At 42.3% G+C, this 23,305-nt stretch overlaps 1 protein-coding gene and 1 long non-coding RNA gene across 2 annotated transcripts; one reads left to right on the forward strand and one right to left on the reverse strand.

Annotated features, from left to right (window-relative positions):
- Positions 1-1,589: 1,589 nt before the first annotated feature.
- LOC148339431 (uncharacterized) lies at positions 1,590-12,496 on the reverse strand. The gene is made up of 2 exons (XR_015842545.1): positions 12,369-12,496; positions 1,590-3,979 (listed from the first exon to the last, which is right to left on the reverse strand). It is a non-coding gene; the product is annotated as an uncharacterized LOC148339431 (long non-coding RNA).
- Positions 12,497-15,381: 2,885 nt separating this feature from the next.
- Positions 15,382-18,672, forward strand: pou3f3b (POU class 3 homeobox 3b). Its single transcript, XM_088291916.1, has 2 exons — positions 15,382-17,243; positions 17,612-18,672. The coding sequence occupies exons 1-2, from the start codon at positions 16,005-16,007 to the stop codon at positions 17,708-17,710; spliced, it is 1,338 nt and encodes a 445-aa protein (XP_088148042.1). The 5' UTR covers positions 15,382-16,004; the 3' UTR covers positions 17,711-18,672.
- The last annotated feature ends 4,633 nt before the right edge of the window (positions 18,673-23,305 follow it).

The raw sequence follows: 23,305 nt of genomic DNA on the forward strand, positions 1-23,305 counted from the left end.
CACAAAACTGCTGAACGAGAAACCATCATTGAGTGTATTTTTCCACAGAAATCAACCAAATGAAAGTTTTATAATTAATGACATTATATGTTTTCCCCGCATATCATCTCAATTATTAGGCCTGTACCCACGTTGTAGTATAGGGCAGTATAAAACACAATGTAAGCGCAAGGAAGACGCGTCTGTCATCTTGTGGTGATTGTTGATATTACAGCTTAAAACTAGAGTTGACCCCTACATAGGTGCAGTTCAGCACCTGTGGATTTGTATATTCACTGATTTATTTTTGAATATTTTTACATTTTTTTTTTTATTTCCCTCTTTTGCCTTGTTTATTATTGGTAATGTAAGTTGGATGTTTATCAACGTATTTTTTTTTTTAGAATTTTAGGGGTTTGTAAAAAATAAATAAATAAGTGCAAACGGGTTTGTTTAGATAAAATAGATTTAAACAAAGGCCAGCAAAGCATCATATTACGTGAGCAGTTATTACAGCGGTATTTTAAGATGCTGGCGTCTCTGGAGTCCTGAGAACTTCTTGATGTAGGATCCTCTAGAGGCTTGCGATCAATGACCTCCTCAAAATTCGAGGACTTTCTAAATCCTCATTTCCTGCCTGGTGTGCTTTTTGCAATAAAAGATTCCTATGGAAAATTGTGCTGCTCTTGGCTATTTACACTCATGTTGCGGCCAACATCATCCCCTGACCTCAACTCTATTGAGAACCTGTGAAGAATCTGAAACGGGAAGAACTGGAACAGCGGACTCATTTTTTTACATTTATTTTTTGTGATCTTTAGGTTGTGAAAGAATTGCGACACATTTCTCAATTCTTAGCAAATTAGTTGTATTTTTTTTTAAGTGCTGCACATAATAATTGGATCACTAGATTTTGATCTGAAAACATGTCAATTGTGTTGTAGTACGAAACACTTTATTCACATTGAATTGACTATTTAGGAAAATGAAGAAAAACATCCAATGTATATTTTTAAAACATATTTTATTCTTGATTCACGAGATGCAACCAGAAGAATAAAACTGTACACAACACCAATTATCACTCAGCTATACATTTTCTAAAAACATTTGCCATATCATGAATTAACTCATGTGGTGTTAGGCCAGGAGGGCACATACAATGTGAACAACTAACAAAAAAAAACAAATCGTCATTTTCGGGCAGAAACCTCCTACGTCCAAATTTAGTTTATTACTACTGTGGTGGGCAAACTTTTTGATTGGGGGGCCACAATGGCATCTAAAATTTGACAGAGGGGGCCGTACCTGGAGCAGATGGATGGCGTGTTTTGGTAACCTCACCAAATACATTTAATTTTAAATGAAAGTAAACAAAATCATTACAGCAATATGTATGTCTTTGAAAAAGCACAGTATTTAGAAAATAAAACATCAACAAGCTTTAGTCATTTAATTTCAAGTTCGGCGGGCCGGATTAAAACATTTAATGGGCCGCATGTGGCCCCCGGGCCGTAGTTTGCCCACACCTGATTTTGAAGATGGGAGGATTCTTCCCGACACCGGCAATATGCCGAATAAATTGGACCGCAATTCAGACAGTCAACAAATCATCTGGTGGACTGACTTTATTGAAAATATTCATTTCCACATCAGAAGGCACACACTTTTATTTAAGGTTCAAACACCGGATGCAATACAGGCAAAACATAAAGATGTCTTTTGATTAATATTCTGCATTATTCGTATCTGGCAGTCCATTTTTAAAATGTGTTGGTTGCAGAGCCAAGAGGTGAGGAGAGTTTGGAAATGTGACAACATGCGAGCACGGGTGGGTAAAAAAAAAAAAAGAAAAAACTTTATCTCTTTCCCTAAGCCACGCTGACAAAAATGTCTTTAGGTGGTGGGGATTATGGATTAATCTAAAATGACTAGTGAAGGAAGCGAGAAACACTGCAAAAGCAAAACTCGCTCATCATCTCACGTTGCCGCAACTATTCCCTAATGATATCGTTTAGACCTGCACGGGCAACGGCTAATTAATTTCTCCCACGCTGCTCACCCCCCACACTTCATTAAATAAACCAAACATAAATAAAAAAATTTTCTCCTCCAATTTATCCACTTTGGTCCCCTTCACCCAAAGCCACCATTCCATTCCTCCCTAATCTGTTTATCCGTTAGCGTCGCATTACATTTGCAAAGAAGCTGTGGGCTCGGGTTTGGTTTTGGGCTGGTGGGGGCTGCGGAAACGTGTCAGCGTGTGCTGCCATCTTGTATGGAGGGGCTCCGGTGTGATTAGCCGTCTCATATTTGCCGCACGCTTGTCAAATCCTTTGATCTGAACCATCTCCGTAATCACGTCTAAAAGTCTTGCTGAGAGCTTCACTTTCACACGGGGTTGTGTCAGAGTGTCGTTCGGTTCCGTCGCCACAGTGGCGCATTTCTCGGCTTTCTCTTTGTTGACTTGTTCGTGAGATCGTGACACCTGCGCATTCGTACCTTGATTTACAAGTGGCCACATTTGGGGAGTTGTGAGATGTCAGTGTCATTTTTGTTGTTGTTGTTTTTGTTCTACTTGTCGTTGGTTTGGGGGGTGCGCAAACATTTGACTCGGGCGCTTTTTTTTTTTTTTTTCTAACCATGATCTCAATTCTGCCTTGAGCGAGCTGTGTGCAATTTAGCAAATCGCGAACAGTTTTTCACAAAAGAACTCAAGTGTGCTTGCTTCGAGCGCTTTGTTGCCAATCACAGTTGAACATTTGCAGTGACATTTAACTAAAAATGAAAAAAAAAAACAAAAGTCGGAGCCGGCAATTTTTAGGAATAAGGCCGGAAACGTACTGCGATCGCGGCCGGAGGATGGGGGACTGACCGGCAAAAAAAGGGTCAAGTGCCTAGCAACCTTTAAACAACTCATATTTGAACACAAACGGTGCAGAAAAAAACTCATGTTGAGCATAAACGGTACTCACAGACGCATTCCTTCTGCTTTGTGAAAAACTGCAGCTGAATTGCAATTTTCTTCTTTACGTTTCTTCGTCAATTTAACCAGAGTATTTTTGAATTATACTGACTCCTGACATGTCATGGTTCGTTGAATAAAAGTTAAAAAAAATGTTGCAAAAATTGTTTCATGCTTTACCCAACATTTGTAGCCAATATTAAAAAAATATATATACAAGAAAAAATCTGCAAAAAAAAAAAGTGTCCTATATTTGCCGTGTGTCAAATAGCTAATATTGGCCTATTCATCGGTTGGACTCTTCTGATTTCATTTTTGACAGCGAACGTCAACTAAGATGACTCTGAGTATTTATGAAGGCTTTTGGTGTTCAAATGGAAGCGCTTTCTCATTAGTTTTTAACAAAACGCGTAATTTTTCCCAATCAGCCGCGGCAGTATTGCAACTTCCTATTGTTATATGAAGATGAATTGATTGATTTGGTTGATTAATTGTCACCTAAATAGAAATAGAGTGAATGATGAATTGGGCTTTGCGCTCACTTTGTAAGTCTGGCTTTAGTTTGTTTCATCGCCGGTAAATTTCCTTTTGAGTGCATGTGTGTGTGGGGGTGTGTGGGTGTGCGTGTGTGGGGGTGTGTGTGCGAGGTTAAAAAAAACCCACACATCTCTTCCCTGTGAGAACACATGTGACTCCATCACCTGGATGGAGGAGGTGACAGGCTGTAAAAGAGGAGCCCCACCACCACCACCTTTTCCTCCTCCTATCTTTGCGCTCCAACAATAGCATTTGCATATTTTTATACTCTCTCAAAGAAAACAGCCCGAAGCGTGAATACTCCAGCAGTCGGCGTGCGGAGGGAAGCGGATGCCGGGGAGACGGCTCGTCCGCTTTCACTTGAGGTTGTGGGGAGCTGGCACGCACACACACACACACACTTGGGCCCTTACCTCCAGAAGTCGCTCAATGTTTGGGTTTGAAGTTTAGTGTGTGTGTGTGTGTGTGTGTGTGTGTTGGGTTGCTGGGGTGGCTCTCCTGGAAGAGAAAGAGACAAAGAGATATTAGAGTCACATGGGCGTGCTTGTCAGATCGCAAGTGGATGTCCACATGGCCAGAGGCACCGTTTTTCGGGGCTATCGGCGCTTTTGAACAATGCAAAGTAGAACCAGAAGATATTTCCATGTGGCTTTGCCATCCGGTTATCCTTTCTATCACATATCCTCAACCATGTGCTGTGGCCGATCCCAGCAGACTTTGGGCAAGAGCGACTGTACGCTATCGTCGCCAAGCTAATTGAGGGCCACATAAAAGACACGCACGCACACTTACATTCACATCAAAGGACAATTTAGGGCCTCTTTGGAGAGCCAGATCTAAAAAAAAAAAATAGCACAGCACCATTCCTTAACCTCTGTGGACAATGTCATCAGGTCAAGCCAAGTTGAAAATGTGCTTTTTTTTCGAGCATTGGGAACCAATTAATTTGACTCCATTTTTCCTAACTGACGTGATGGTATCATGAATATTATTGACGTAAGTCTCTTGCGTGAGACGACCATTTTCCAAAGATGAACTAAATTTTAAAAAAGCACTCCTTCTATCAATGCATGCTTGTCACATTTATTCAATCAGGTTGTCAGCAACAGTAAGAATCTTAAACTTATGTTGATATGCAAATTCACGGTCAGTCGTCTTTACAAAATACAAATGCAACCCATTAAAGAATTGAGTTCAATACGTTACAGTCCCGATCTTACACGTCATCGGATTTGATTTATTTTGTTCATTTGGCTCTCAAAGACATGAAAAGTCATTCAAGTCACTAAAAGTGCGTATGAAAAATTGAGTAATGAGACGACACGCTCCAGAGATTTGTGCGGACAGGCAGGTGTTACCTTAGAGAACCAGTGAGAGCATTAAACTGAAATTCAATTATTATCCATAGATTCAAACCCATCAAAATAGCGAGTTTACATGTCAAGGAACGCTTTTGTAAAAGCAGGAATTGAGTAGGAGACGGTGCATCGCAGTTGAGTCAACTTTTCCACTCATTTTGGTGAGTTAGCTTGTTGTGCTAATCGCTGCTAACAGCTAGCATTAGCAAGAAGTAGCACGGGCTGCTAATGAGGACAACATTTGGTAGCAGAACATGTCATATTGTGTGTTGACAGCAGTTTTTATGACTGTGATGTGAACTTGGCAGACCTAAAGAGTTCTTCCACAAATTACTTTGACTAATAACTCTGACTTTGACTTGGATCAGAACTCTGAAAACAATGACATTTTAAGCTAAGCGTATTGTGCCCTTGTAAGCTGGCTTTCAACAGCCACGGATTTTTTAATATTTTTCAATTATTGTAACTCGATCTATTTTTTCCATTTAAGACTTTCGTGGTTCTAGTTGCTTATTTTGCGTGTCGATTATTGAAGAGAGATGAAGGAACCAGCCCATACATGTCCTATGTACTAGTTATTTAAAAGTAATACTACACAGCTGAAAGGGCCACATCAAGTTGCTATTTTATTTTCTTCGCATAAATGAACTCTTAGCCTAAATTAAATTATACTGTTTTATATTTACATCATAAATTATATTTTTGTAACATAACGGTAATTTACTCTTGATTGATTGCTTCTTCTCGTTTATTCTTTTCTTTTGCTTCTGTATTCGCTTTACGTCGAGGTGCTAAACAGCATTTAAATATGGCACGATGAGCTTGAATAGAAGTTGTTAAAGATTGAATTCCTGCACCTATCCAAAGCATTTTTAGAATTCAAACAGCGTTTCCTCCAAGTGCTTCCGGGACCTCTCACTCGGATAGTAAAGGAAAGAGGAAAGTTCCAGGGCAAAAAAAAAAAAAAAGCTGAATCAAAAGAGCCCCCGAGAGTCTTCAATGAGTTTATTTTTTTGGAATGTGGGAGGAAACCGGAGTTCCTGGAGAAAAGCAAGTAAGGAGAGAAACCAGCAAATTCCACACAGGAAAGCCAGAGCCCCGATTTCAAACCGAAAATGTCGAAAATGCCAGAGAGTCCCGCGCCAAACTTCAACACAAACGACAAACAGGCGACACCCAAACATATCAACAGCTGGATGCAAATGTAATCGCCTCGTTTGAGTGACAGATGATTGCTTGCGTGACTAACTGTAGGATCCACACTCTCCCACGCATCCGTCCTTATTTGCGTTCAAGATTGGAACACGAGCTGATGACTCGGAGAACTGTGCGGCGTTATGTAACGCAGGAGGAAGGATGGGGGGGGGGGGCGCTGTGACATGCGTTGTGCTTTTTGGGGGAAGATTTACACAATTTTAATCCAATAGGTCCTCGGCAAACAGTCGCTAGCGCACACCCGTCAGTGGTGCCGTCACAAATACAAGCACCAAGAATCTGCTTCGCTAAGAGAGAGAGAGAGAGAGAGACTCTTCATTTTACATAACATTGAATTATCTCGGCTTCAGAATCCCAAAGCCAGCAAAAAAAAAAAGAATCTTCCGTGCTGTTCTGTGTAGCAACGTCACCTGGAAAACTAACAAAAATGTTGATCCAAAATTGCAGACACACCGCCAACCAGCCTGTGACGTTTACCTTTCAGGCGCTGTGACACATTCGCTTTAAATTGTGAAAACTATTTTTATCGAGACTGAGAATGGAAAAAAAAAAACATAAAACAAAAAAAAACGAGTCAAATCCTCAGCACAGATGTAACATGATCCAGGTTCGCCGGCACCGCTCGCCCAAAACAGGCTCCACACACACGCACACCTTTGCAACATGTTCACACACAGTCATCATGGCTCTCTGGCATCGCAGAGAAAAAAGACAAACACACAGAGGGATATTTGACTTGACAGTCCACGCTGAGGCAATTCTTCGACATGCTTGAACAACAAAGTTCTTTTGTGCTGCTGCTGCTGCTGGCGTAAGCGGGCCCTTTAGAATTCTCGCTTGCACAAACTCAAGCGTCTCACTCGCGCAGTGTCCACGCCGTGACCGCCCCTTTCGCCGTCTTCACCGAGGCCCGTTGGTGAGTCATGCGCGGTGGGTGTTTGCGCCGAGGTTCTGCCGCCGCCCCACCGCCCCTCAAAGGCGCTTTTGTGCCGCTGCGGGCTGCAACGCTTACAGGCTTGGGGAGGCGAGGGGAGGGCAAACGGGCCGGCAGCTGCGCGGGCTGGCGTGAACTCGTGGAGTAGCCAGCCCACATTGTCTACAGAGGCAGCACCTTCAGAACCCCTCATAAAGAGGAAGTCAACACCAAAAAGATGTTCTAAGTAGGCCCACTCGTTGAAAAATGAACCACATTCTGGTTAATATTCTATTTAAGGAAGTTAAGTTTCATCCATCTCAGGGGGGCGGCCATTTTGTCACTTCTGTCGACTGAAGATGACATCACCGTTTCGCAGAAAACAGGTGAGATGGGATTGGTTGTTACCTGAGCTCTGAGCAGCTGTGATGTCATATTTAGTCAACACAAGTGACAAAATGGTCGCCCTAGGGGGGGGATTTTGCTGATTAACTTCCGCAATCGCAATTTTAATCAGAATGGTGTGTTTAGACGAGTAAAGGCGCAGAGGACATTTTATTACAAATAATTGTTTTGGGTTGATTTCCCCTGTCACGTTAGGCCGCAACATTCCGGCAGATGAAAATATGGGGATTGGTGAAAATTTATTGGTAGATATGAGAATCACTCGGAATTTAGAAAACTGAAGATTGGCTCTTAAGAGGGCACTCAAACATACGGAGTTTGTAATCGCGCATGCCCAAAATAACACATTTCTATATTTCACTTAAATTCCCATGATTCCAAATTTTTTTTCCTATTTTTGATGATTTCTCAAAATCCTTCCAATGGAAATTTGCTGGAAACGTTCTGGAAATTTTTTAGCCCAACCATCATGTTTTATACGCTCGAATCCTTCATGGCATTTATTGAATGTAAACTATTACGCACCCACATTTATTCCGCTATGTACAGATATCAAGAATTGGATCAGTTGTAAGTTCTGTGTAGTTGCAATACAAACTGCCGAAAACTGGAGAAGGAGGTAGTTTTTCACTGAACATCTGCAAATGCAGCCATTAAGGCACAGCTCATACCGTACTGGCAAAAAAAATGGGGCTGGGCTTACAATTACAATTTCAATCCAATGTTATCGTTATATCAACAAATATCATATACAACTGAGAAAGAAAATCATATTTAATTTTATACTCGTGTACATTGCAGAGTCTGCATTTTTCAACTGTTGCCAAAGTCATTTACTTTTTTGTCAGTACTTTTGCCACCTCTACTATCAATTTAGTTCACGGTGAACGGCAGCAGGCAGAAAAAAAATTGGTAGTGGGGGGGGGGGCTCCCAAGTTGAATCATCTAGCAGAAGATGTATGTAAACCCATTTGCCAGCAAATGGGCCCGACTGCACAGCGACGACGCGAGGTGCCATAAGCGTCCGGCGTGCATAATGCCTGCATGAATCAAGGCTCTCCTCGGCTGTTTGAACGTGACCACACAAGCTGGTGTGCTTCACATCACCCGGGCTAGCTTGCCCTGCGTCGCCTTTCAAACATTCTCGCACACACACTCACACACAAGTCGCCCCAAAAGACCTCAACGTGTCCTGCTTCGCCACCTTGCTAGCATGCGTGCGCACTTTCAAAGAGTGTTAGCATCCGATTAAGCTAGCAGTGTGGTTGAAAGCTTCTATAACGAGACAGAAAATTTGCTGACATGTTGTTATATCTGCATTTTGTCCCCAGTAATGGATGTTGTATTTACTGTCTGAGAGGTAGCAGCTTGCTTGTAAACATTTCCAGATTTATTAGCCATAATGCTGTTGACCAAACAGCACAATTAATTACTGAATAAATAACAGAAATGCTCTAACTGCTTTTATGATAGTTTTTTTTCTTGTGTGGGGGGAAAGGATTGGGTTATGTTTTTATATATATATATATATATATATATACATTTTATTTTATTTTTTTTTGGCTTCTGACCCAGGCGGCCACTCACAGCCAACAACTTATTTGTACAGCTCCCCATGCGCACTCACTTCTATCACGTTAGCCTTGTTGTTGATATTATTTTTTATTTCTTCTCCACCTGAGCTCCTGCTTCCATCCAATTATGTTGTTTGTCTTCTCTCAGGCCTCAATACTTCTATCTGGGCTCTTGCCTGCACTCATGCTACACCAAGTTAGATAGAACTAGATCCATTAAGTTGGTGAAATGAGCAAAAAATAAATAAAAATAAATAAATCAAAACAACAACAACAAAGTGTGCGCGAGGTTTAGCCTGGGTGCCGACTCTTCTGTTATCCAATTTTACTGGGATTTGGAGTGATTTGCGCCCGGCTCCCCAAGGGAAATAAATACTTTGATTAATGTAATCCTGCTAGGGGAGGTGCCACAAACGGTCGGACCACATCCTCGGGGACTGACGCTGTTTAACAAACAAAAACAAAAAAGCTGCCACTCTCGCCGTACTTATAGCCGCAAACAAGCCGTCTCGATTTTCTGTGGCTTTCGTTTATTTATGAAATATGTTGCTTGACTACATACAATTCTTGATGAGCATGTGTAATACAGGCACCATGAATAGAAAATGACCATTGTGTTCTTTTGCTGATTTGCATTCACGACAATAACACTGATTTGTTTCGACCTAGGACTATAGGTGTGTGAGTGTGCGTATTTGCATGTGTGTGCGTCTGCGACAGTCACACCAGCCGACCAAACTCACTCAAAAATCTACATTGAGTTTACAGTTCCTAATTTTAACACACACAGAAAGCTTCACTTGTATTTCTGCTATTTTTCAGAACATTTGAAACAAAACTAAGCAATTTGCAACTCATCTGCAATGCTCGTCGTTTCATCGGTGGATTAAATGCAGTTATATAATTGTATGTCCAGAATACACATTATCACGCTGTTGCAGCTGCTGAGGTCAAATTATCACAAGGATATTGATTTTCACGTTTCAATCAATAGACGCACAACTGAAAACAAAAACATTTTAGCCGATCGCTAACAAGCATCCATGCTGGAATGAGAGGCGGAGCTCTTTAGTCTCATTTATTAATAGAATATCAATAATGGTTGAGCGCGACGGGGGGGAGGGGGGGTCATATTGGTGTCTGAAATTGAAGACATGTTTAATGCTTGCTCTGATATTGTGCTTAGGCCATTTAATTAACACTACAGTGGCCACATTATCGTTGAAGTGCTCCAAGTTGAATTCAGCTCTAAATCAACGTTTGGCCTGCCTGACGTGAGACACACTCAGTGGATGTCGTTTCACATTGGACCTGGGGGCAAAAAATAAATTATGCAGCCCATAGGCAACTTAAGTGGGCCATAATTAAAATGGCGGGAATTGCATCCATTCAATTTGAATATTGGAACTAGGGGTGCATGGGATGCGTTTACTCACCTTTTGAGGTGGGAATAAATCTCTCGATTGTGCATTTATGGCAGAAATGAGAATGAGGAGATGTTTTATGGGGAAGAAGAGCGGTTTCATATTGTGACTAAATTGATTTTTGCCTGTTGATGTTTTTATGTTTTATTGAACTATGCGTTATATTTATATACAATTTCAAGTGGAAATTGCTCTGAAATATTGCAACAACAATTAAAAAAAAAAAAAAAGTATTTACAGTCGGATGAGGCCAAAACAGGCGGCCTAGTTGCAATGGCTGAAGTTGTTGCGCTCGTGCTAAGAACATACTGCAGGCAAAGTGGCCGATGCAAGGTGCGTGGAGAGAAATTGCGACTCACTAATTTCCAGCATGATTCATGAGCCCTGCCAGGTCCCGCTTGCTACTCATTCTTAAAGTCAACGCTTACATATGTTTGTACAAAGAGCTGTTGGCTGCAGATGGCTGGCAGGCTCATGCAGGGCCAATCTAATTACTGAACATTTGCATATCAACTATCATTGAGATTTTTTTATCTATATATATATATATATATATATATATATATATATAAATATATAGTCAAGGAGTCAAACATAAAAATTATCTGGACTCTCACTGAACCTTTTGCGCTCCCATTTGTGTCCAATTCCACACCAGTCGTGCACCAGAAGAATGCAACGTCATCAGCATACGTTTTCGTGTTTCCGTGACCCCAAATAATATTATTCAAATGAATGTAAAACTCGGTCACCACGCAAACTACGAAAAGAAGCTGTCAATAATTAGCAGTGCATTTAAATTGTCAGATGCGTCAAGAAGAAAGTGTAACGTTCAATAATTTATGACTTCAAGCGTTTGCCCAGTGACGTAGCACGAGTCAGCGCGACACCTGGCGGCAAATATTAATTTTTTATTTTTTTTTTCCAGATTGCTATTTTGGATCTGAATTTAAAAAAAAATTCTAACCGTCTATAAATGCCCCCAAATGTGTCGAAAATCACATTTAGAACATTGTCTGTGTAAATGACACTTTGAAACTCTACTTTGAACAACAAAAAACGCCCTCTTTTACTTCCCCATTTTATACAGCGACAATCGTTTTTTAATTATTTGACTAAATACGACCAAACAATTTCCAGGTCGTCAAATGTATTCAAATAAGTCAGTAGTAAATAGTTAACGATTTAAATAATAATTGACCCCCCCCCCCCCCCCCCCACACACACACACACACGCACCCCCACACACACACACCGTATCTGTGACGCGTTCCTGCTCAGTTCAAGGTGCGTTAGGACACCGAGACATTTTTCTTGTCGACTCCAGTGCACAAACATACAGCTTAATGCGACCACTGTTCCCCTTTTTATGGGGCTCACCATGGCGACCGAGCGCAGGGCTCAGAAATGCGCTGCTGCATCAATGGAGCGAGTGGAAAGAGGAGTTAACCCGTGAGAACGAACGAGCTGCAACACACTCGGGCTCAGAAAAGTGCCCACACGGGCATCGGAATCAAACAGCTCTGACTCCTTTTACAGATCGTGCCACACTCATTCGCAACAACAACATCAGTCACGATCAGAATTTTAAAAAAAAATGTTGAAAACGAAAAAAAAAAAAAAAACGCTAATCAAACTTTATCCATTTATTTGAAACACCGCACTTGCCTCTGCGCTCCGCATGGACGATTCCTCCCGGGATGTGGCTCGCTCCCCCTGCTTAAAATGTGATTGATGGCCCCTTCCTCCGACACAAAACTGTGCATCTTATCCATCTGCTTTGCTCTTTGTATAAAAGCAAACAGGCTGAGGCGCGAAAGCTATTGATTTTTACGCACGCGGAATAAAGAATTTCCTTTCCTTCCACATGTGACCACATGAACGCGTATGTTTCCGAATCCTCAAATGTGCTTCCAAGTGGCAAATCTGCGACCGAACGTGCGCTTAAATGTTCCGCAGACGGAAAGAACACCGCGAATTGTGCAATGCAAGGCTTACCTCGTGTCCAGGAAAGTGCACCAAGGTTGTCGACTTGCTTAAATGCTTATCTCCTTTTCCCTGCGACTGGCTGCTGCTCCCGAAGATTTTCTTCCCTCTGCCTCAACTGAGCACCAGCTCTCCTCTGCTCCCGCTATTATTTTCGCTAAAATATATGAAAATTTATGCAAATGAAAATCAGCACTAACTGTTCGTCTCTTGTTATACTTGGGGATGATTTTTTTCCCCCTCTCTCCCCTGCCTTTCTTTTTTTTTTATGCATAATAAAACGGAGTCCCCCAGCAGGGAACTTGGGGGCCTGTTCTAATATACACAAATAAATAAACACATCATATATCAGACAGTGGCCCTTTTTGACTGCTGTGTTTTTGTATTTGTGCTTAGTTGTGTTTTTGCATGTGGTGGCACGTTCCTGGTGGCTGCCCTCGACGCACTTTAAAGACACCGTGTGGACAGAACATCAGTAATTTGGACAGAAATCCTCACTGTATATTAATGAATAGTGGGCCCCATGGCTCAGCGACCCCCCCACCCCTCCCTCACCACCCCCGCTTGCCTATTCAATGTAAACAAATGCACGAGGCGCCCTCCGTTTTTTTGAGCCCGATCCAAATTAAATCTACTGGGATGGATGAGAGTGAAGGGGGACTGTGGGTGGGGGGTGGTGGTGGGGGGGTGTCACTGGCAGGGACTACACAGGCCCTTGCAGTCTTATATTTGCCCCTTAAATCCCTTTAGCGTCCCGTGTTGCGTCATCTTTGATTCGGAGCGCTTTGGAGAGAGTGTTCGGGGTTAATGCGTGACATGTTCCACAAATCCGGCTGCTGGCTTGTGCATGTGCTGGACTTTACCTGGCAGGTGGGCAAACTGGGCACAGTAGGATGCACACATCCAACCGTGTTGGAGGTGTTCTTTAAGTGAAACAGGGTGTCATTCGTGGGTGTGGCTGTGTTGTAGCCGTTAAAGGAAACGAATCCAAACCGCGGCCTGGGGGCCAATTGTGGCCCATTGGCCATTTTTAGTGGAACTCATCATATATATATATATATATATATATATATAAAACCATAAAAATACTGTGCTGTGTAAAAGTTACGTCACCACAAGATTTTATGTGTTCTTTCAGTAATATGGGACACAAACATAGATTGGGAGAAAAAAAAGACAGAAAATATGTACACATTCTATAAGGTCTATGCAACTAAACTGTAAAAAAAAAAGTCAGTGTTGTCACACAGTAATCCAAGTCAATCATTTTCAATAAACAAATATTAGGGGGAAAAAAGTTTACTTTTGAGAAGTTAACAAAGTCATCAAAACCAAATTATCAGTTGTAAGTTAAAAAAAAATGTGCTTTTGACCATGTATTCCTGTATGATTGAGGACTTAAAAAAATGTTTATTCCAAATTATTTTTCTTGCACTGTATTTTTTTTGGGGGGGGGTCACTTTTGAAATTTCACAATTTTAAAAGTTGATTTTGTTTTTAGTTCTTTTTATTATTTTTTTGCTTTTAAATATTGTGCTTTTCATAAAGCAGGTTGTTACCTTGCTGCCTCAAGATAGTGTTAAATCTCTCCGCTTTCTGTTCATTACCCTCTTTTTTTTTTAGTTTAATAAGTCTTAAAGGGTACAACTTGACGAACAAGTTTCATGACCACAATGCTAAATCCATATTGAGTTTATAAATAATTTCTAGACTGCATCACAAGTGGATTATTTTTTTCTGTTCACTGAACTCCTGTCAACTCACATTTCCAGATGTCGCTTCTTTGTTGCTCATCTGTCCACTTTTTACATTTTGACATGGGTGGAGGAGATATAATGATTTTTCAATTGTAATTATTTACATTATTATCATCATTCTTATTATAATCCACTGATCCTATCCAAACATCATGTTCATCTTTAAGTAAACAGCCTTCACATGCAATACAAACTAATGGAGAAGCTTTTATTCATTAGCGTGGAACTTTCTGCGGTTAGCTGGTCCAAGAACGCAGCTACCTAATTGTTACTATCGGCAGTGATGAAAACATTTTTTTTTTCAAAACATTCTTATACCAACAATTGTTTCGGCTTTTTTTTTCCCTCTGCCCGGTGTCCAAAATTAAGATTTGCATCAAATGTATGACAATATTCTAGGGATGCACCAGCCCTTCAAAAACAGGCCAACTGCGCCTCTGAAAAAAATAGAGCTTCACTTGCGACAATCTCAAAAAGGACATTCCACTTTTTCTTATTTTGTTCACCAGTTCAGCCTTCTTAGAGGTTTGGCTCAAGACAAAGTGAACCCAATGAAATATTTTGCTAAAAAGAACATATGCCCTATGTTGCAATTCTAACAGTGCAGCACATTTGAACTTTTCCTTTTTTTTTTGATTCAGCAGTTTTCTCAAGAATATCTTCAATGTATGCCTTGCCCGTAGGGAATTAAAATGCTTAATTCATTCTTCTGTTGCACAATCGGGCTAAGTGAAGGGATGGTTAGAATTGTTAATGGTTGGAGTAAACTCTCAAGTGAAGCAGACGCACGTCAAAAGAAGATAACTTTTGCTTGATGACATTTGCATACATATTTTTTTAATTTCCTCACACAATATATTTTACTGGCTAAAGTGTAACAAAATTTAAAAATTAGAAAATATCTCACTCTTAATACCATTATGTTTCAAAACAAGTGCAGTGCCAAACATTTATTTATAAACAAACACGAAAAAAAAAAGAGCTCACACTTTATTTACTACTCTGGTTTTGTTTGGGCTGCAATTAGAAATAAGCCAATTGGAACCGCCGGAAGGAGATTTGGTGAGCCCGCAGCGAGGCTGCTCGCGCCTGCCAATCATTCCCTGGGCAGCCAATCAATGGAGAGGAACGGGGTAAACATCCGCGAGTCCTCGTGCTCCGGCGAGGGGGGGGCACCGGGGGGGGCGGGGGAGGCGGGACTTGACGGCCAGTCAGGGAGAGAGAGGAGGAGAGGGAGAACAAGCGAATGAGAGAGGAGGCTGGTGAGCAGCGCCTTCCACTGTTCCTACGGATTGTACTTCAACTGGAGTTTGCGGTTTGGTAGGTTTAAATATATCAAAACGGAACAAAGAGAAAGACTCCTCACTGCTATAAAAGAAGAGAGAGAGAGAAAAGAATAAAGCGAGGGAGAAATCTGACTGAATTACAAAAGGACTCCGCTGATGTTTTTTAGCATCCAAAGGGAACATAAACTGGGACTCGGTGGACAATTTGCAAGGCTTTTTCTTTTTTTCTTTTTTTTTTCCTGACCACCAAAAGTTTGTTTGGGACGCCGCTTTTTTTTCCATTCATGATTTAATTTTAATGTCCACATTTTCGCCCGCCAAACTTTGTTCTCGGACTGCACATGTTTTAAAAGGACTTTTGAGAAGCGGGAGTTTGTGTTCGTCCATCTCCTCGCACAGCTGCCTGAATGCTGTAAATGCATGCGGATTTTATTCAGTTTTCCGAAACCGTCTTTTTGGCGTATTTACGCACGCACGTATGGTGTGTGGCAAGCCATACTTTTTGAAGTTTGAATAATTCATGAGCTATAATTTGCCTACACGAAAGAAGTGACTGTAAGAAAGGGAGGGGGCTATCCACCAACATATTCATAAGGCTTGACGGAATGGCCACCGCGGCTTCCAATCCGTATCTGGGCACCAATAGCATCCTATCGTCGGGCTCCATCGTGCACTCTGACTCGGGAGGCGGTGGCATGCAGCCGGGCAGTGCTGCTGTTACCTCGGGCTCGGGGGGCTACAGAGGGGACCCCTCCATTAAGATGGTGCAAAGTGACTTTATGCAAGGCGCGATGGCAGCGAGCAACGGGGGACACATGCTGAGCCATGCCCACCAGTGGGTGACCTCGCTCCCGCACGCCGCCGCCGCAGCTGCAGCCGCCGCGGTGGCCGCTGCCGAAGCCGGCTCTCCCTGGTCGTCGAGCCCGGTCGGCATGAGCGCCAGTCCGCAGCAGCAAGACGTGAAAAACTCGGCCAGAGACGACCTGCACACGGGCACCGCGCTGCACCACCGGCCGCCGGTGCCGCCTCATTTAGCGGCCCACCAGACTCACGCCGGGGCTTGGGGCAGCAGCACCGCGGCGCACATTAACTCCATATCGGGTGGGCAGCAACAGCAGCAGCAGCAGCAGCAGCAGCAGTCGCTCATCTACTCCCAGCCTGGGGGGTTCACTGTGAATGGCATGCTCAGCCCCGGGAGCCAGAGCCTGGTGCACCCGGGCTTAGTGAGGGGCGACACCCCGGATTTGGACCACGGCGCGCACCACCACCACCATCACCAGCATCATCCGCACCACCAGCATCACGGCGGCGTCAACAGCCACGACCCCCACTCGGACGACGACACGCCGACCTCGGACGACTTGGAGCAGTTTGCCAAGCAGTTCAAACAGCGGAGGATCAAGCTGGGCTTTACGCAGGCGGACGTGGGCCTGGCGCTGGGCACCCTCTACGGCAACGTCTTCTCGCAGACGACCATTTGCAGGTTCGAGGCACTGCAGCTCAGTTTCAAGAACATGTGCAAGCTCAAGCCGCTGCTGAACAAGTGGCTGGAGGAGGCCGACTCGTCCACCGGCAGCCCCACCAGCATCGACAAGATCGCCGCGCAGGGGAGGAAGAGGAAGAAGCGCACGTCCATCGAGGTGAGCGTCAAAGGGGCCCTGGAGAGCCACTTCCTCAAGTGTCCCAAGCCTTCGGCCCAGGAAATCAGCACCCTGGCGGACAACCTGCAGCTGGAGAAGGAGGTGGTCCGAGTGTGGTTTTGCAATAGGAGACAGAAGGAAAAGCGGATGACGCCCCCGGGAGTGGCGCAGACGCCGGAGGATGTGTACTCTCAGGTCGGCAATGTGAGTGCAGAAACGCCGCCCCCCTCCATGGACTGCAAACGAATGTTCAGTGAAACATAGAGCAGCACAGCAGAATATTTTATATCCAATTTGACTGATTACACGAAAAAAAAACACACATGCACAGACTATCGCCAGGATAGCAGCATTTTGATACTGTGATTGTGAGGGAATGTGAATGAGACTGCAAAACAAAAAAAAACAACAACAACAAATGTGTTATCTATTTTTCGACAGAGAGAGAGAGAAAAAAAAACAAAGAGAACCTTGAACCGCTTTTCCTCCCAACCCCCTTCAGAACAAACGCATCTTCTTCAGGGCCCTGAAATGTCTTAACCTAAAAGGTTCCTTCTGCTTGTTTCTTTCAGGGGCATTTTTTAGTAGATTACTTAAAAGATGCAAGTGAGGCGAGCGACCAGAGGGTGACAACCACAAGTTCATTCCACCAGGTAATTTTGGCGCATTGAGACACACCAAGACCCCCCCCCTCACAACACACCTCTTACCACCATCACCCAGTGTTATTTTGATGCCCCCCCCCCCTTCGGCCCCCCACGCCCTCTCGCGCCCACCCTCCAAAACAACGACCACTGTCCTGTGTGATGGAGACAAAGGGCCCAGGTTTTCGTACACATTTCCACGGAGGACTGTCCCGCTTTTAAACCAGTCGAAGAGCGACATTCACCAAGCTTTTTTTTATTGTTGTTGTATTTGTCACCCACATTGGAAGGATCAGGGATTTTTTTCCACGACGAAAAAAAAAAGACCAGAAGTGGACTGCTCTCCCAAAACCCGTCTGATCTCAAAGATCGTTTTGCTTTCACCTGGCATTTTATTATTATTATTTTTATTATTATTATTTAATGGACGCTGTCGTCATGGTGGATTTTTCTCGTACCCCCCCCCCTCTCCACGTTTTTATTTCAACAAAACGAGACATTTGACAAAGACTTCAGCTGCACTTATTTGACGAGGGGGGAGAGGGGGAAAAAATCTAAAAATGTTTTTGCCAAGTGTGACTGGGTGGGTGCTGTGGACATATTATTAATGCTGCCCTTTCTAAGCAGTATTCTTTGGTAGGTTTTAATAAACAACTCTGTAAAGCCGGCAATATAGATCACTAGATCAGATACTGATCGGAATTATTTACTTTATATTTTTCATCAGAATGAGGTTTGTTTTAATATTTTATTCGGAATACCTATGAATTATTCCAAACAGTAATTTATTTTCACCCCCATGGACTTGTGTGAGACGCTTTCTTGTTATATTTTCTCTTTCTTATTTTTTTTTTAATTCTGGAGGAGCACAAATCATCACAAGCTGCCGTTGTTGGTATATTTTGATGTGATCATTTGATTGTAATTTAATTTCCGTAGTGGTTCCGTACGAGCTGATTGAGACAATAAATTTGTTAGAATGAAATGCAGCCATCTTGTGTGTTAAATTGACGTTATTGTTTTATTTTATTTTATTTTTTTAAACCGGGGTGTGCTTCTTTTCTTGGATGCACATATTAACATCGATCAATTTTGCTGATCAGCATTTGGGAGTTTTCAATTGCAGATTAAAAAAAAAATCGACCGTATCTAAAACAGGTTGTGAAAAATAATTTCATGAAGGTTGGCGTTGATGCAGTAGAGAAGAAACGATGCAAGGGAGTCGTTTGTTTGCATGTGGAGCTTCTTTAGGCCCAGTCACATCACGAGTTGTTCATGTGGCCCATTTGGAGTTTTGCACTTGCAGGAAATAATAGAATTAGGCTTTCGTACAAAGAAAGCGTCTATTAATCTGGTGCTTTTCCCACCACCTTTCATTCGATTTATATTTCAGGTTATTGATAAATTTCAACTGCAGGACGAATTTAGATTCTTTTATAGTGCCAAATTGCTAGTCGTTGTGTTTGTTTCCAAATAGCCCGAAATATGACGTGTGAGCAGCACTGGTACACGTGGAACATATTCGTGTGAGTCACGTGTGTCTTGGTGTCTTATTTTATTTTTATTGTATCAACTTTTCTCTCTCGCCACTCGCCAGAACTCACAGAACGTGTCCTTGCGACGTACGATTTGAATTTCGCGGATGAATTCCCGCACTAGTTGCTTAGCAACCGAATTCAATGATCACATAGCAGCACTTCTTTGTCTGGGTTATGTGGCACGTCGTGTGGAAGTCTTAAAAAAAATAACTTTATTTTCCTCAACCGCTTTCTACCCACAAACGGCTTTTAATGCTTCAACTTCATCAAGTTTCATTTCGAGTTCAAATCCAAATAATCGCTGCTTGTGGTTTTTTTTTTTTCGTCCATTTCCCACTTGAGAAAAGTCAGCCAAGTTGCCAACAACACACTCCTGCCACATGATTATTCTCCACGCACCAGCACGCCTTGCTTGTGCACAAATACGCCAATCTGGTGAGAGATTCAAGCGGGCCCGACACAAAACCAGCTTCAAATCTCATAATGGGTTTTGATCCGCCTATTCTGCAACAGCTTTGGCTTTTTTCATGGCTCCCCAAGCCTCTGTTGGCAGCGGTGTGTGCGTTTGCGTGGGTGCGTACTGGTGAGGCCCTGCGAGCCCAATAATCGAAGCGGCTGTGTCACATGCACCACGATGCTCCTAAAACCACTTCGTCCGCGATCTGGGGAGGGGGGGGGGGAATTCCTCGCGCAAAGCAAACTTTTAAAAACACCTAATTGCCGCTAATATTTCAATCAGCCTCCGTCAGGAAGTCACTGCTACTCGTGTCATAAGAAATAATTACCCCGATTAATATTTTATCTCTGCTCTTAAGCAATAACATCCAATAAAGGCCATGTTACACACGACGCGATGTGAATATTAAGTAGGGCCAATTAATTATTAGGACCTGATAAAGTTGATATCAGCGCACTTTTATTGGCTACATATTTAATTATACAGTATTAGCATCTGTGTTTGCACGTCATCAGCACATTTTTCAGCGTCTCCTTTTGGAAATACATCTGTATTTAATCCACGCGTGGAGCATGAATACTAATTATTCCAAGTCGTCTCAAAAAAGAAAAGCAAACAATGCTAAAGACTGCTTCTATTTCCATTTATATTTTTACTGTGCCAGAGTTGTTTATTCATAAGCATCATTGCACGCAGATCCATAAACACTCACCTCCTGCCAAATTGGTTCACATTATTGCAACATTAGCGGCAGTCATTTAAATGACCGGTAGCCTAAATTGTTGCCTGTCATGTTGGAATTGTTAACCAATTAAAACGTAATTTACCATAAAAAAAATGTTTGTTTTAAATAAATCCCGTCAGACACACATTGCACTTAATTGCCATTAATAATTTACACATTAAACAATTCGTTTCACTGTCAGTATGTTAACGTTGCGTTAATATTTTTATTTATTTATTTTTGCGACGTGCTACTTGAAAACAGGCGGACAAACGATCATCTTCTCCGTCGGAATTCGGGGAGCGTCATGGTGGTGTAGAAATGACGTGATCTTGGGGGTTCCTCTCCATAAATTGTGAAGGTCACGGAGTTGGGAACAGGCAGCGTGGTCAGGCTAAGGAGGTCTGTCTGTGTGTCCTTCTGTCCGTCTGTCTGTCTGTCTATCTATCTATCTATCTATCTATCTATCTATCTATTTAAACTTCATGTAACTGAACAACTAAACAAACAAAGCAAAACATATGAAAACATGAACAAAAAAAAAGAAACGCTCATATCCGTATTTATTTCCCAAACACCGCGTGTCGCAATAAAAGAAAAGTTACCGAACATTGATTTTGGAAGATAGGTGCATTTAAATCAATATGTTAATTCATTTGCATTTACTTGAATCCTTTGTTGAACTCCCATAATCATGTGTTTTTTTTATCTGATGCAGTTAGTTATGCGTGTGTGTTTATTTTTTACAGCTATTTTTACATATAAATTATATAATATATTCATATATTTATTTATATACAGCCTATTATTGTTATATTAATTAAAACAATATAACAAATATTATTCATCAATATAATGAATATACAGTATGTTAATAAAGATAACCTATAAAGAACCACATTTAATTTGGAAGAAACCGTTACAGGAAATCTGTGACCCTGCAGCGCCGCCCAGTGGTCACTTGAGCCAGCTATTGAATTAAGAAGCACATTCATTTACACTATTGCTTTGAATAAATTACATGACGAGGTTGTCATTTTTAGCTCCCAGTATTTTGTTGCGAGATATGTCGCACATCTTTTTATGAGCTATTATAAAAAATAAAATAACAATAAAATAAAAATGGGGTGAGTATTTTTTTTTCTTGCGATGTAAACGTTTGGTGTTTTCAGACTGCTTTGTTTCTTTGCACCCTGTTCAAGAGGTTAAATAACCGCCTGATGATCCCAACAAAAAGACTCGGCACGATTTAGTCGTTGCCAAGGCAACCAGGAAGTTAGTTAGCGATCTTTCATATCTTCTACAGTCGACACATTTGCGACTGCTCCGCTCCTCACACGTAATGGAAAGCTCCAATGTCGTTTTGACGGCAACTACTAATGATAATGTACGATATATCTGTGGTCATTCTCCGCCACAACAGAGGTGGACTCGTCTAATGATGACCCTAACAAATACACCATAATGCACAATTTGAATATGGATGCGCAGTATTTAACTTTAACAATATGTTTATTATTATAAGGCAACGCAAGGCAAGGCAGCTTTATTCATATAGCGCATTTTCAATCATAAGGCCACATTTTAAGACATTAAAAAAACACAACGGGACGTCGTAGCCTGGATTCGAAGCCCCAAATGTTAATTTCCAAAGCAATCTGTCACGTGTCATCTGAATGTGTGATCATTTGATTTCCTTCATAATGACCTTGACCCACTGCACCTGACAAAAATGAGTTGCCGTGTAAGAGAAAAACTTGAGATGGAGTTCCGGACTGCTATTTTGCTGTCATTGTGAATGAGGGTCCCACCCACAACCATCCCAGATGATGACAAAAAATTTCTTTGCATCTTTCGTTTATTTATTTATTTATTTTACGGGGCAGAGACGGGTGTATCTGAAAGTGACATGTAGGCTCCAGCTGGCTGGCTGGGGACTGTCCCGACAGGCTGTTGGCCCCGGTGACTGTTGCCTTGGTGACGGCGAAGGGAGGGGCAATCATTGGGGAGCCTGAGACATCGCCAACCGTGATGGCTTTGTCAATACCGATTAGATCAGGAGCCACGCCGACCTGCCGCGAGACCCCCCCCCCCCCCCCTTCCTTCCCCGCACACTTCTACTGGCAACACATGACATCACATGACTAATTGTTTCGTATCCGTGAACCAGTTCTCCCAGGCATCCGATCCTTTTCTATTTTACTTGTCCTCTTTTAGGGTCATGGCTAAGGTGGAGCCTATCCCAGCTGATGTTGATCAAGCGTTATTGGCTCCACCCTTGACTTGTTGTCAGTCAATTGTAGGGCTGAATTTGTTGTTATCCGCCAAAGTTTCATGGAGAGCAGAGCGCTGGACAAGAGGGCAGTTACGTCACAACAGCAAATAAAATCATCACGGACCAGGAAATAGTCAGTGTCATGGTGAGCAATTACATTTATCAGGCGCTTTTTTTTATGTTCATCAAAATAAAAAAACTGAATCCGCAAAAGAAGTAGTCTCCAATGACGCATTGTTGATGTACTTTGTATTGTTTTGTGTCCGCGCAAATCCGTGTAAGATGTCAGCCAGAGAAAAAGGCATGCATTAAAAAAAAAAACAGCACATAAACATTCCCATCAAATTGTTCTTTGGCTGAGAAATTCCCAGCAAGCAATGTTTTGTTGTGACCGTTCACGCATCCAAGCTCCTAAATGACATTAAGAACTTGCGCGTGCACACATGTAGACACACACAAAACATTCGTGACAGGCGGAGGTGTGCATGCGTGGATTAAAGCGAGAAAAGACAGCCGGCAGAAAAAAAGGACGAGGTGAAGGAATTGAGAGCACCCGGGCCGTCTCGCTCGGTATCTCATTAACCAAAGCAAAAGTCCGATTGGAAAACAGGCACCGGCCCCCGTTTGG

Source organism: Idiotropiscis lumnitzeri, chromosome 3, assembly GCF_059441095.1.
Source record: "Idiotropiscis lumnitzeri isolate Australia: NSW breed Sydney's pygmy pipehorse chromosome 3, RoL_Ilum_1.0, whole genome shotgun sequence".
NCBI classification, from domain to species: domain Eukaryota; kingdom Metazoa; phylum Chordata; class Actinopteri; order Syngnathiformes; family Syngnathidae; genus Idiotropiscis; species Idiotropiscis lumnitzeri.